The sequence below is a fragment of the Mobula hypostoma genome, chromosome 8 (genome assembly GCF_963921235.1).
Source record: "Mobula hypostoma chromosome 8, sMobHyp1.1, whole genome shotgun sequence".
Taxonomy (NCBI): domain Eukaryota; kingdom Metazoa; phylum Chordata; class Chondrichthyes; order Myliobatiformes; family Myliobatidae; genus Mobula; species Mobula hypostoma.
This window is the reverse complement of record NC_086104.1, coordinates 16,597,679-16,612,950: the sequence shown is the minus strand read 5'-3', so window position 1 is coordinate 16,612,950 and position 15,272 is coordinate 16,597,679. Positions and strand designations below refer to the sequence as shown.

The 15,272-nt window shown below is 41.1% G+C and overlaps 1 protein-coding gene across 12 annotated transcripts in view; it reads right to left on the bottom strand.

Annotated features, from left to right (window-relative positions):
- cep170aa (centrosomal protein 170Aa) overlaps positions 1-15,272 on the bottom strand; it is a 184,026-nt gene that overhangs the window by 19,310 nt on the left and 149,444 nt on the right. For 10 of the 12 annotated variants that reach the window (XM_063055504.1, XM_063055510.1, XM_063055507.1 and 7 more), the window contains 2 exons: positions 15,020-15,108; positions 1,023-1,125 (listed from right to left, as the gene is read on the bottom strand). In XM_063055504.1, the coding sequence (XP_062911574.1) occupies positions 1,023-1,125; positions 15,020-15,108 (192 nt within the window). The remainder of the gene's footprint in view (positions 1-1,022; positions 1,126-15,019; positions 15,109-15,272) is intronic. The other 2 variants (XM_063055506.1, XM_063055508.1) reach the window with 1 other exon arrangement.

Here is a 15,272-nt window from a genome sequence, read left to right as displayed (position 1 = left end):
TAACACAAATAAGTATTTATTCATATCAAATCTGGAACTGGAGTCAAAGAAAAGAGCCACATGCTTTTCATAAGAAACATAGAAAATCTACAGCGCAATACAGGCCCTTCGGCCCACAAAGCTGTGCTGAACATGTCTTTACCTTAGAACTACCTAGGCTTGCCCATAGCTCTCAATTTTTTCTAAGCTCCATGTACCTATTCAGGAGTCTCTTAAAAGACCTTACACTTTCCACCTCCACCACCATTGCCGGCAGCCCATTCCACACACTCACCACTCTCTGCGTAAAAAACTTACCCCTGACATCTCCTCTGTACCTACTTCCAAGCACCTTAAAACTATGCCCTCTCATGCTAGCCATTTCAGCCCTGGGAAAAAGCCTCTGACTATCCACATGCCTCTCATTATCTTGTACACCTCTGTCAGGTCACCTCTCATCCTCCGTCGCTCCAAGGAGAAAAGGCCAAGTTCACTCAACCTATTCTCATAAGGCATGCTCCCCAATCCAGGCAACATCCTTGTAAATCTCCTCTGCATCCTTTCTATGGTTTCCCCATTCTTCCTGTAGTGAGGTGACCAGAATTGAGCACAGTACTCCAAGTGGGGTCTGACCAGGGTCCTATATAGCTGCAACATTACCTCTCGGCTCTTAAACTCAGTCCTACAGCTAACGAAGGCCAATGCACTGTATGCCTTCTTAACCACAGAGTCAACCTACGTAGCAGCTTTGAATGTCAAAGTTACATGTATTATTTATTTATTATCATTTAGTGTTATGCCCCTAACACATGTTTGAAGTTTAATACTGTCAGCAATCTCTGCAAGGTGTGTACAGACAACCCCACTGTGAAAATAAACCTGAAAAACAGGCAGAGCAAACATCTCTACCTCAATTTCTAGTAAAAAATTTATTCACCAACAGTAACATGGAATTATACACAAAGGTAGAAACTATCAAACAATCAATTATCAATATTTATAGCTATCCATATTATCAATATATAAATCCATAGGTTTATCACCTTCCTCACCTTATTTGAGGTTTTCAGGATAGGAACTTCACTGTCAGACCGCATTTTGCTTTCTATTTCTTCCCAGTTTCTCTCTTCATTTTTAAACAAAATCCTATAAACAGAAAGTGTAAGCTTCCCTTAGAGTCATTGTTAACACAATAAAAATGAAAAAGATCAATTTCTCTTTGTGGTTTTGTTACTTAAATCAATTACAAAATATCTTTCCCCTTTACTTCTACTTTACTTAAGTGTTCCTCACAGGACAGTCTTCAGCAATAAATCTCAAACAAAGGTTCATAACACTTGTCCAACAGGTATGACATTTCTTTTCCTTTAAAAGTCACCAATCATTTATTTCCTGCTTTGTAATATGCTAAATTCCACCATCCCCAGTCCACCTCCCAATCTGTGTCTTGCAGTGGAAAACTAAACCTCATCTCCAACCTTCACTTTACATTAAAAAGGTCCTGGTGACTTAAATTAATTTTCAGTCAGATAAAGACCATAGGATAAACATCCTGTAGGCACTTTCAATATAATATTAACAATACGTTAAGAGGATAGAATTTTTTTCAGGATTATTAGTTCTTTAAATATACAAGTTAAAATTGTTACTATTAAGCTAAATGGATATAATTTGTATGGAAATGGGATATTGTGGCGACCCACTTTCTACGCAGGTAAACCAACTCACAAAATGGCGCACGCGTCAGCAGAGAGGCCAGCCCCAAAATGGCGCTGGGGCGCCTTCTTCACCAGCAAGGGGTGAAAGCCTGCGCGGGAAGAGACTTTTGTAATGCACCTTTGACGTCATTTCTGCCCGGAGAGGGCGGGGACGGAACTGCGTAAAAGCCAGTGCCGCGAAGTTTGAATAAACTAGTCTCAAGTGCAACTTACAGACTGCATGTCGTTATTTCTAGATCTGTGTGTAGCACATTGCTACAATATAAAGAAGAGTACTATTCTTGAATCTTTTTTTATTGATAAAGATGTTTATTTATCTGCCTTAAATGGAAATATGAATCAGACAAGAACAGTTTTCTTGCCTTCACACAGAATGCAAGAGGTGCAATGTTTTCAAAGCCACAATTTCAGGTATGCTGTACTGTGCAAAAGTCTTACACACATACAGTATATATAGTTAGTGTACCTAAAACTTTTCCACAGCACTGTAGTACGTTTATGTATTTCACTGTACCGCTGCCGCAAAGAAAAAAGAGCTAGTGAGGCGAGAAACAGTTTAACACATGGTTAAGTAATTGGTGTAAGAGAGTGGTCATCAGATTTTTGAATCATTCCAGGGAAGGTGCGCCCAATACAGAAGGTTCTGTTTGCACCTGAACTGGAGGGGGCGAATATCCCAGTGGAAGGTTTGCTCCTGCTGCATGGTGGATTTAAACTAGAGTTGCAGGAGGATGGAACCAGAATGCCAGAACAGTTGGTACAGAGGCTGTGGAAACAGATATTGTTAAGACTTCAGACAAAGTCAGGAATCAAAAGGTTGAGCATGGAGCGACTAATGCTCTGAGCTGCGTATATTTCAATGCATGATGTATTGTAGGAAAGGCAGAAAATCTCAGGGAATTGATCAACACATGGAATTATGATATTGTAGTAATTATTGAGACTTGGTTGTAGGAGGGGCAGGACTGGCAGCTCAATATTCAGGACTTCTGTTGTTTTAAATGTGACAAAGCAGGAGGGATTAAAGGGAGAGGGGTGGCATTCCTAGCCAGGGAGAATGTTACAGCAGTCCTCAGTCAGGACACAGGAGAACTCATCTAATGAGGCTTTATTGATGGAACTGAGGAATAAGAAAGGTATGACCACATTAATGGGACTATATTACCAACACCTAATAGTCCGCAGGATTTGGAAGAACAAATCTGTAGAGAGATCACAGACTGTTGCAAGAAACATACGGTTTTTAAAGTAGATGATTTTAAACTTCCCACATATTGACTGGGGCTCCCATATTGTAAAAGGACTAGATAGGATAGAGCTCGTCAAATGCGTTCAGGGAAGTTTCCTTAAACATTACTTACAAGTCCCAATGAGAGAAGATGTGCTATAGTCAAAGTCATAGTCATACTTTATTGATCCCAGGGGAAATTGGTTTTCGTTACAGTTGCACCATAAATAATAAATAGTAATAGAATCATAAATAGTTAAATAGTAATATGTAAATTATGCCAGTAAATTACGAAATAAGTCCAGGACCAGCCTATTGGCTCAGGGTGTTTGACCCTCCAAGGGAGGAGTTGTAAAGTTTGATGGCCACAGGCAGGAATGACTTCCTATGGCGCTCTGTGCTGCATCTCGGTGGAATGAGTCTCTGGCTGAATGTACTCCTGTGCCCACCCAGTACATTATGTAGTGGATGGGAGACATTGACCAAGATGGCATGCAACTTAGACAGCATCCTCTTTTCAGACACCACCGTCAGAGAGTCCAGTTCCATCCCCACAACATCACTGGCCTTACGAATGAGTTTGTTGATTCTGTTGGTGTCTGCTACCCTCAGCCTGCTGCCCCAGCACACAACAGCAAACATGATAGCACTGGCCACCACAGACTCGTAGACCATCCTCAGCATCGTCTGGCAGATGTTAAAGGACCTCAGTCTCCTCAGGAAATAGAGACGGCTCTGACCCTTCTTGTAGACAGCCTCAGTGTTCTTTGACCAGTCCAGTTTATTGTCAATTCCTATCCCTAGGTATTTGTAATCCTCCACCATGTCCACACTGACCCCCTGGATGGAAACAGGGGTCACCGGTACCTTAGCTCTCCTCAGGTCTACCACCAGCTCCTTAGTCTTTTTCACATTAAGCTGCAGATAATTCTGCTCACACCATGTGACAAAGTTTCCTACCGTAGCCCTGTACTCAACCTCATCTCCCATGTGTTACTTGATCTGTTCTCAGAGAATGAAACAGGGCAGGTGACAGAAGTATGGATTGGGACAGGCTGTTTTCTGGCAAAGGTGCACTTGGTAAGGAGGCCTTCAAAAGTGAATTTTTGAGAGTACAAAGCTTGTATGTGCCTGTCAGAATAAAAGGCAAATATAACAGGTTCAGGGAACCTTGGTTTTCAAGAGATATTGAAACCCCGGTTAAGATTTTTTAAAAATGCAATGCATTGTAGGTATAGGCATGTAGGAACAAATGAGGTACTTATGGAGTATAAAAATACTAAAAGAGAACGCTTAAGCAATCAAGGAGGGCTAAAAGGCGGCATGAGGTTGCTCTAACAGACAAAGCGAAAGAGAATCCTAAGGAATTGTACAGATATGTTAAGAGCATAAAGATTGCAAAGATAAAAAAATTGGTCTTCTGGAAAATCAGAATGGTAACCTATGCCTGGAGCCAAAAGAAATGGGGGAAATGTTAAATGGATTTTTTGCATCTGCATTTACTCGGATGACAAGACCAAAAATCTACAGAAGTGAGGTAAAGCAGTGATGAGGTCATAGATCATATACAAATTACCGTGGAGGAGCTGTTTGCTGTCTTGTGGACCTACCCTGTGGGAGGTTAGTGCAGAAATTGCAGGGGCTCTAGAAGAAGTATTTAAATCATCCTTGGTGACAGGCAAGGTACCAGGGAATTGCGGGATAACTAACATTATTCCACTGTTTAAGAAAGGCTCTAAAGGTAAACCAGGAAATTATAGGCCAGTAAACCTGACATCAGTAGATGTAAAGTTATTGGAAGGTATTTGAAGGGACTGGATGTATGAGTATTTGGATAGATATGGACTGATTAGGGACAGTCAGCACAGGTTTGTCATGGTAGGTCATATTTTTTAGAATTTTGTTTTTGAGGAAGTTACCATGAAAGTTGACAAAGGCAAGACAGTGGATGTTGTCTGCATGGACTTTAGCTAGGCCTTTAGCATGGGAGCTTGGAGGTTCAATTGTTTGCCATTCAAGATGAGGGAGTAAATTGGATTAGACATTGACTTTCTGGGAGAAATCAGACAGTGGTAGTAGATGGTTACCTCTTTGAGTGGAGGCCTGTGAGTAGTGGAATGCCGCAAGGATTGAGATGTGTCCATTGTTGTTAGTCTTTGTCAGCTATAATCAATGATCTAGATGATAATGTGGTTAACTGGATCAGCAAATTTGCAGATGACACCAAAATTGGGGGATGTAGTGGACAATGAGGAAGAACAGAATTTGCAGTGGGATCTGGGCCAGCTGGAAAAAGAGTCTGTAAAGTAGCAGATGGGATTAAATGCAGACAAGTGCGAGGTTTTGTACTTTGGGTAGACGAACCAGGGTAGGTTTTACACAGTGAATGGTAGGGCACTGACGAGTGCAGCAGCACAAAATAATCTGGGAATATAGGAGTACAATTCATTGGAAGTGGTAGCACAGGTAGATAGGGTTTAAAGAAAGCTTTTGGTACTTTGGTTTTCATAAATCAAAGTATTGAGTACAGGAGATGGGATGTTTTGTTAAAGTTGTATAAGACATTGGTGAGGCCTAATTTGGAGTATTGTGTGCAGTTTTGGTCACCTACCTACAGGAAAGATATAAACAAGGTTGAAAGAGTACAGAGAAAATGTACAAAGATGTTGCCAGGATTGAAGGACCAGAGTTATAAGGAAAGCTGGAACAGGTTTGGACTTCATTCTTTAGAATGTAGAAGATGGGGAGGAGATGTAATGGAGGTATACAAAATTATGAGAGGTATAGATAGGGTAAATGCAAGCAGGCTTTTTCCAGTGAAGTTGGGTGGGGCTACAACTAGAAGTTCTAGGTTAAGGTTGAGAAGTGAAATGTTTAAGGGGATCATGAAGGGAAACTTTAGAGGGTTGTGAGAGTGTGCAACAAGCTGTCAGCACAAGTGGTGCATGTCAACTCAATTTCAATGTCTAAGAGAAGTTTGTATAGGCACATGGATGACAGGGGTATGGAGGGCAATGGGACTAAGCTGTTTAAATGGTTCAGCATGGACTACAGGGGCCGAAGGGCCCGCTTTCTTTTCTATGACTAATTTCATGATATATGTGAGTGATGTTAAACCTGAACCTGATATGTGTCTTTTTGTAGATTGAGTGGGAAGGGGGCAGGAAGAGGAGATTCATGGTCGAAAAAAGGAGGAGAGAGAGGGGAGGGGGCAGGAAAACCAGAGAGACATTTTGTAATAATCAATAAATCAATTGTTTAGAATCAAATTACCCTGCTTTGGTGTCTCAGGGCTGGGTGTGTCAGCACCTGCACCACCTCCCATCCCGGCCCCTCTTCTCTGCCACCTGTCCCTCGTACCTCACCCCTCCCAAGGTGCCCCACCCATACCATCCCCAACATCCATTGCTCTCATCAGATTCATAAACTTGCTCTCCGCTCCACGTTGACAAATGCAGTGTTGTGCAAAAGTCCTCGGCACCCTAGCTATATATATCCACCTAAGACAACTGCACAGTACTGTACGTCAGATCATGGAACGAGCAACGGAGGAATGAAGATTAATTAATAATATGAATATGAAGCAGTTAGTTGTTCTGAGCTTCTCAGTATTAGATATAATTATTATTGCTATGGAGATCAATATACAAGTAGTGACCTGATATATATAAACAGATGATTATGTTGCTTTCTGTACAAATTACACTCATCTTTCAGATGCACACATTGATTTCCAAAGGATGGAAATGGAGAAGTACTTTTGCAATATGATAGTAATCACAGGAATCATTTAACCACCTTGCATAACGTAAAACACTAAATGAATCATTGCTACTTGGGGCCGTACACAAGCTTTTGACGCTAGAGCATTTCACAGCTCCATAAGTAATGGAAAGCTTGACCAGTGAAACACTCTTAAGCTCCATGCTATCCCAGACCTTATAATTAATTTGTCACATTCCACGTTTCTGAATATCATACCCATTTACTTCTGCTCTGTACTGCTAATTATACTGCAAAGACCTTTAGTGCCATCTAGAGGTGCAAACATTCAAAATGTTTTCTCTATTACAAACATACAATTATGCAGCTGCTGGAGATCCAGAACACACACAGGATGCTGGCAGAACTCAGCGGGTCAGGCAGCAATTATGGAGACGAATAAGGAGCCGGCATTTTGTGCTGAGACCCTTCATCAGGATTCAGGAAGGGTCGTGATGAAGGGTCTTAGCCCAAAACTTCACCTCCAGCATTTTGTGTGTGTTAATCCTTTTGCAAAATGTGAGTGGACAATGAGAAATATCGCTGTATTGGCAGTACAGAAAGGAATCCTGTAACCTATCCCACGCCTACTTCTTGCTGGGGAAATCCAAAACAAATCATACTGATATGTTAGAAGGTCGAAATTTCATTTAGTTTTGCAATTTTTTCCCCCCAATGTACTGTGAAGCATTGTGGGCTTATCTTGCTGTGCTAATGATGCTAGAGAAATGAAACAGCTGCTTTTTGTGAAACAATTTACCTGACCATGGAGGCGTGACTGATGAGAGGATTGCCATCAGCAGCCTCTACAACAGTTGAAAAGTAATTACAACAAAATTGGAGGAAATGTAAATTGCAGTTTGTGTTTAAATCTTCAGCTACAGTCCACATTATTTTTACTAGCTATCTCCTAAGACAGTGATTATGGATTATGTGCTTACGAAATGCTGTTTATTCCTTTGTAATATACACTTAGTGGCCACTTTATTAGGCGCACCTGCTTGTTAATACAAATAACTAATTAATCATTCACATAGCAGCAACTCAATGCATAAAAGCATGCAGAAATGGTTAAGAGGTTTAGTTGTTGCTCAGACCAAACATCAAAAAGAAGAAGAAATGTAATACAAGTGACTTTGACCGTGGAATGATTGTTGGTGCCAGACAGGGTGGTTGGAGTATCTCAGAATCTGGGATGTTCAGTCCCTAGAGTTTACAGAGAATGGTATGAAAAACAACAAAAAAAACATTCAGTGAGCCTCACTTTTGTTGGACATAAACACTTGCTAACGAGAGAAGCCAGGAGAATGGACAGACAGGTTCAAGCTGACAGTAAGGCGACAGTAATTTAAATAACCACGTGTTACAGCAGTGGTGTGCAGAAGACCATGGACATACACTCAGTGGCCACATTATTAGGTACAGGAGGAACTTAAAAACGTGGCCACTGGGTGTATAACAAAATTACTGATATACAGTGGAAAAGGGATTTTAAGTTCAGAATTAGATCTGAACCACAAAGAAACTGAATGCATGTGTAATGATTGGCAAGTTGAAGATAAGGTGGCTATAAAGGATAAAGGGCAGATTGAATCCAAGATCAGACTGCCAAAAAGTTAAGAAGACAGAGGTAAAGCAAAATTAATACAAAACAATAGCTGAATAATTACACAGTATAGAGTCATAAAATACTACAGCACAGAAAGAAGCCTTTTGGCCCATCTAGTTTGTGCCAAATCATTACTCTGCCTAGTTCCATCAAACTGCACCTGGACCATAGCCCTCGAAACCCCTCCCATCATGTGCCCCTCCAAATTTCTCTTAAATATTGGAATCAAAGTTCAAAGTAAAAGTTATTATCAGAGCACATACATGTCACCACATGCAACCTCAAGATTCCTTTTTTGCAGGCATACTTAACAAATCTATAGAACAGTAATGGTAAACTGTAATCACCAGGAGCTGTAAACAAACTGTGCAAGTGCAGATACAAATAAATAATGAGCATGAAATAATATAAAAGATTCCTTAAATGAATGTAGCTTTCCAGTTTTGTTCAAATCAACATTGCATCCAACACTTGTGCTAGCTGCTCGTTACACACTCACATCACCCTCTGGGTGATGAAGATCCCCCTAATGCTCCCCTCAAATATTTCACCTTCATCTTTAACTCTAGGTACAGTCTCATTTCATTTGGAAAAAGCCTGCTTCCATTTGTAAAATTTTGTATACCTCTATCAAATCTCCTCTCAACCTTCTACATTCTAGGGTATAAGGTCATACCCGAATCAACTTTCCCTGTAACTCAGGTCTTCAAGAGCCAAAAACATCCCTGTAAATTTTCTGGTGAACACAGCAGGCCAGGCAGCATCTCTAGGAAGAGATACAGCTGACGTTTCAGGCCCAGATCCTTCATCAGGACGAAGGGTCTCGGCCCGAAGCGTTGACTGTACCGCTTCCTAGAGATGCTGTCTGGCCTGCTGCGTTCACCAGCAACTTTTACATGAGTTGCTTGAAATTCCAGCATCTGCAGATTTCCTTGTGTTTGCGCTTGCAAATTTTCTCTGCATTCTTTCAATCTTATTAACATCTTTCTTTCAGGTAGGTGATCAAAAACTGGACACAATACTCTAAATTAGGCCTCACCAATTTCTTATACAACTTTAATATTTCACCTCCTATACTCAATACATTGACTTATGGAGGCCAATGCGCCAAAAGCTTTAATGCTCCTATCTCTTTGTGATAACACTTTAAAGGAATTTCAGTATGCCTTTGTTCTACCATATTCCTCAGTGCCCTACCTTTTGCTGTGTCAGACCTATCCTGGTTGATCCTCCCAAAGTGTAACAACGCACACTTGCCTGCATTATATTCCATCTGTCAGTTTTCAGCCTTTTCTCCCCCCAGCTGGTTCAGATCCTACTGTAAGATTTGATGGTCTTCCTTGTGGTCCACTGCACCTCCAACCACGGTGTCATCCACAAATTTGTTCATCATCCAGCACCGATCCCTGCGATACCACTCACTAGTCATAGTCCTCCAGTCAGAGAGGCAACTATCTACAACTACTCTCTGGATTAGACATTGGCTTTGCAGAGGAAGCCAATTTACTACCTCATCTTGAATGCTGAGAGACTGAACCTTCTTAACCAACCTTCCATGCAGGTCCGTTCCAAAGGCCTTGCTAAAGTGCATATAGACAATATCCACTGCCTTGCCTTCATCAAATTTCCTGGTAACCTCCTTGAAAAACTAATTGGTCAGACATGACTTACCACACACAAAGCCTAATCACTCCCCGTCTCTCCAAATACTTATATATCCGGTCCTTTGGAATACCTTCCAGTAACCTTCCCACTACTGATGCCAGGCTCATGGGCTTAATTTCCAGGCTTATTCTTTGAGCCTTTCTTAAACAACAGAACAACACTCACTATCCTCCAACCCTCTGGCTCCACCGGCACTTGGGAATTCTTGTGCAGGATTCCCTAAAGGTTAATTTGCAGGTTGAGTCTGTGGTGAAGAAGGCAAATGCAATGTTAGCATTCGTTTCAAGAGGACTAGAATATAAAAGCAAGGATTAACGTTGACGCTTTATAAGGCACTGATGAGGCCTCACTTGGAACTTGGGAGTATTGTGAGCAGTTTTGGGCCCTGTTATAATAATAATAACAATAATAGCATCAACAACTTTATTAATCCTGAATGGGAAATTTTTTTTGCTACAGCAGCAACATTTAAAAACTTAGCAGACTTTAATAATAAAATAATATACACAATAATTTACCAATATGCAATAATAATGTACAAAATAATAAAACAGAGACTGTTATACTATGATGTGTGTTCTCCTGTTGCACAGTGATGAACTGTCGTATATGCTTATTGCATTTGGTAGGAAAGACTTTCTTAATGATCCTTATGACAGCAGAGCTGAATAAGTGTTCGAAAGGGTACTCCACTGCTTATCTAAGAAAGGATGTGCTGACATTGGAGAAGGTTCCGGGATTGAGGAGAGTTTGGTGACCATAGGACTGAACTCACTAAAACTCAGAAGAATGAGGGATGACCCAAGTGAAACTTATCGAAACTCCTTGATGGAATGGACGTAGAGAGAATGTTTCCTATGGTGGGAGAATCTAAAGACCAGAGGACACAGCCTCAGAATAGAGGGATGTCCATTTAGAAATAGAGATGAAAAGTAATTTTTTTTTAGCGAGAGAGTGGTGAATCTGTGGAGGCCAAGGGATACAGGGAGAAGCAAGAGATAGAGAGATAGGGGCTAAGAGGGATATCGATCAGCCATGATGAAATGACAGAGAAGACTTCATGGGACAAATGGCCTAACTCTGCTCGTGTATCTTATGGTCTTACCTCAGTCAAGACAATTCTCAAAAAGAGTCAGAAAACTACAGGCAAGTATTAAATCTGAAATACGCTTTCCGCAGGCAGATTTCTCTGTCCATTTTGCACCCAATTGGAAGACTGCTGGGGTTCATAATTTGTGCATATAGATGACTTATGAATTTGGGCAAATTCATGGAGGGGATAATCTTTAAGGAATGTTACTAATTGGCAAACTAAATCAAGCCAACCTGAATTGCAACAGCTTTAAAATCAATTAACTAAATAAACTGAATACAGCAAGCTCTATTTCTTGTGAAAATGAATTGATTTATTTTAATCTGTCATGTATACAGGATGTTTGGCATTTACAACAGCCAAAAAAATAACATTTGCAGCGTGGCATATTTTACCTTCTGGCTCTCCGATGATTGGAAGGTGACTAATATGGTAACTTGTTTGGCTGTATTTTTTGTATATTTTAATGAGCAATCTCTCCAGCCACAAAATAACTTCTCTAGTGAAGCCGCTAAGTCTAGCAGACTGTGAACATTGTGGATGGCCATAAGATAGAGGGGCATAATTAGGCCTTTCAGCCAATCGGGTCCATTCACTATTCAATCATGGCTGCTTTTTCTCTCAACCCCCATTCTCCTGTCTTCTCAGTGTAATCCTTAACTCCCTTACCAATGAAAAACCTATCAAACTCTGCCTTAATTACACTCAATGACTTGGCCTCCACAGCCCTCTGTGGCAACGGGTTTCTCAGATTCACCAGCCCCTGGCTGGAGAAACTCCTCATCATCAGTCAGAGTTGACCATGGATATCGTGTCCTAGCTGTCTAGATACGCAAGCCTGGGCAGTACGATACGGAGAGCAAGCTGTTACCCATGTAGCAAGCCCCCCATCTCCATACACCTGATGAATCCAAAGGAATGGCAGAGACTGATAGTTTGGTACCAGTCAGTGTTGAACTCAATGCCTTAGGGACTCCAGCTCTGAATTTTTCCCTTAGGGTTTACTCCCATAGCCTTCCCTGTGAGTGGGTAGAGCTGCAAGGCAGCAAAGGTTTGAGATTAGAGTATTCCTTCTCTAAGATGATCTGCCAACCATGGCTGACAAGCCCTATCTGCCTGAAGACTATATATCACTGTAATATAGGACTGCCAATGTGGAATTTTTGACTGAAGAATCTCATTACATTCTCCATGTTCCCATTATCATTTACATTCCCATCTTGAATGCAAAATCCAGCATATCTGAGTTTCCTTCCATTCTTCCTTTATGTCTGCTGCTCCATTCACTACGCTGATTAGATAGGAATTTAATTACTGTACTGACCTTTGCAAATTATTAGCGAAACAACCATTTGCCTCAGTGTGTAGACTTCCTATTTTCTGAATGGAATTTCAAGACAAGCTTATGGAGTTATTTCATGAGGTTACTACCTCATTAATGCTATGGCCAGGGTTTGATGTCCTCTTCGATGCTTCTGGATGGTGAGGATTCCTGACATCCCTTGAATTGAATTGCTTAGGTTTCCTTCTTGTATTTTCCATTCCCAAACATACATGAATCTTACAACTATGATCAGACTACAATGTATGTCACTCCCTGCAGATCTCCTCTAATAACTTTACAACATACGTAATTATCATGAAAGCACTCAGTGTCGCCACTGTAATGAACTACAATCTCTGCCAGTCCTCCCGACCATTGAGCACATTTCACAAAGAGCGCTGTCACAGGATCATCAAGGACCCCCACCCTCCAGGACATGCTCTCTTCTCACTGCTGCCATCAGGAGGGAGGTAAAGGAGCATCAAGAAACAGTTATTCTCAGCCATCAGGCTCTTGAAGCAAAGGGGATAACTTCACTCAACCCATCACTGAACTGTTCCCCAAAGTTACAGACTCACTTTCCAGGACTCTTCATCTTGTTATCGCGATATTTATTGCTTATTTATTTATTTTTTTTAAATTTAGTTTTCTTTTTGCACAGTACTGTAGTATTTTTTGTATTGCACTATACTGTTGGCACAGGAAAATAAAACAAATTTCATGACATATGTGAGCGATAAGCCCGATTCTGATATGGGTCTCTACTGTGGACTGAGAGTGGGAAGGGGGCAGGGAGAGGGGAATCATGGTTGGGAAAAGGGGAGGGAGCAGGAAGCAGCAGAGAGACATTCTGTAATGATCAATAAACTAACTTGGAATCAAATGACCGTGTATGGTGTCTCAGGGTTGGGTGTGTGAGCACCGTACCACCCCCAGCCCCTGGCACTCCTCCTTTTCCACCTGTCCCACACCCCTCCACCCTCATCATTCCCAACATCCTTTGCATTTGGTCACATTCACAAACTTGTGCCTGATCCACGTTGACAAACACAGAGCTGTGCAAAAGTCTTGGGCACCCAGGCTATATACTGTATTATGTGCCTGAGACTTTTGCACAGGACTATACTTGCACAATTTGTTCTCTTTTGCACATTTGTTGTTCGTCCATCTTGTTACGTGGAGTCTTTCATAGATTCTATTTATTTCTGTTTATTCACTGTGAATGCCCACAAGAAAATGAATCTCAGGTTGTGTATGGTGACATATATGTACTTTGATAATAAATTAACGTTGAACTTTGAGTCATCTGGAAATTAAAGATTTTGGCATAACAATTCACACAATGGTATCTTGCATAGGCTCTTAATCACTTAATTGCTCATACCCTATTTTAACTATTCTGTGCCTTTGGAGTTAACAACCTTTGAAGTTGTCAAAAGCCACAGAGTCCTTGCAGTGTTACTGCTCCCACAGTGGACTAGGAATTTGACCCAGAGGTTAAGTTGTAGCTTGAGAGACTGAAGTCCCCAGGACCATTTTAACATTCACTTTGCATTGGTTGTACAGCAAGCATTTTTCTATTGCAGATTCCTTGGGTGACATCCTTCAGATAGCCAATCTCTTCAGTTATTTCATTTTTTTCTATGACTTCTGTTTGTTCTTTTTGTCTCATTTGTGATATGGAAACTTGGAGCCTGTGACATGCAGTTTGGAATTCAAGCGAATGATCTAGCGCTCTGCTGTGTCCCCAGAGTGGCCTCGTGGAGAGCAGAGACAGGGACCAGAAAAGGACTGAGAACACGAGCTGACTCGTGGAAAAGACCAGGATCACGTGACTGACTCAATTTCAAAGCATTGAGGAAGATTGAAGCATTAAGGCTAATGTGGAGGATGTCATCAATTGCTCCCAGCGGAGGCCACCGCAGCAGCCAGGTCAGTGGAATTCGGACCCAATGTGGTGGTTGCTCTTCACGGAAGGACTGAATTCGTGCAGATGCTCTCCTTGAATGCTGACGGGTAGATGTTTTCAAAATTCTGAAATCTATGTGATTATTGGACCATACTTTATATTGGTATCCTTCAGTTTTTTGGTGTTTTCTTTCTTGTGGTCGATTGGCAGGTGGGTGATCTATTAGTTTTCTCTGTGTGAGATGGGGATTGGGGGGGTTTTGATGTTATTGTTGCTGTTCTTTTCGGCAAGTGAGGGGGTCAGGGATTTGATGTTATTGTCGCTCCTTTTCTTCTACGGGGCCGGGGTCGGGGATATGATGCTCTTGTTGCTGGTTTTTTTCTGTGAGGAAAAGGGTGGGGGTTTTGGGTTTTGCAAGTTTTCTTTTTCTTTTTCGTGCTGGTGGAGGGGGGAGTTGATGACTTTTCTTTCAAGAACACCCATGGTCTTTCTGTATTTCATGGCTATCTGGAGAAGACGAATATCAGAGTTGTATTGTACATGCATACTTTGACAATAAAATGAACCTTTGACTGATTTGTCAACATGTATCACAATTCAATCTGGCCAATTCATACCTGAGCCAAGCCATAAAAGTCTGTTAAGGAAATAAAACCATTTTTTCACTGTACAGTATTGAATTGTTTCTTCCACTATATACACATAAAGAAATACACAAAGCTCCTTTATTACCTGATCTTCAGAGCGGTTTTCTCCATCGCATGCCGTATTTTTTGTGACAGCTGGGATACAGAGGTCAGCATCAAACTGTCTAGAACAATCTAAAATATAAAAAACATTACTAAGGAACAACAGATACTAGATTTGCTTCCTGCATTACATTTTAATAAGCAATAATGTTTGTTTGAATAATCTCATTAGAGCTCTGCCAGTGATCTAAAAGGTGCAACAGAAAGTCAGGAGACTTCCATCAAAATACGTTATG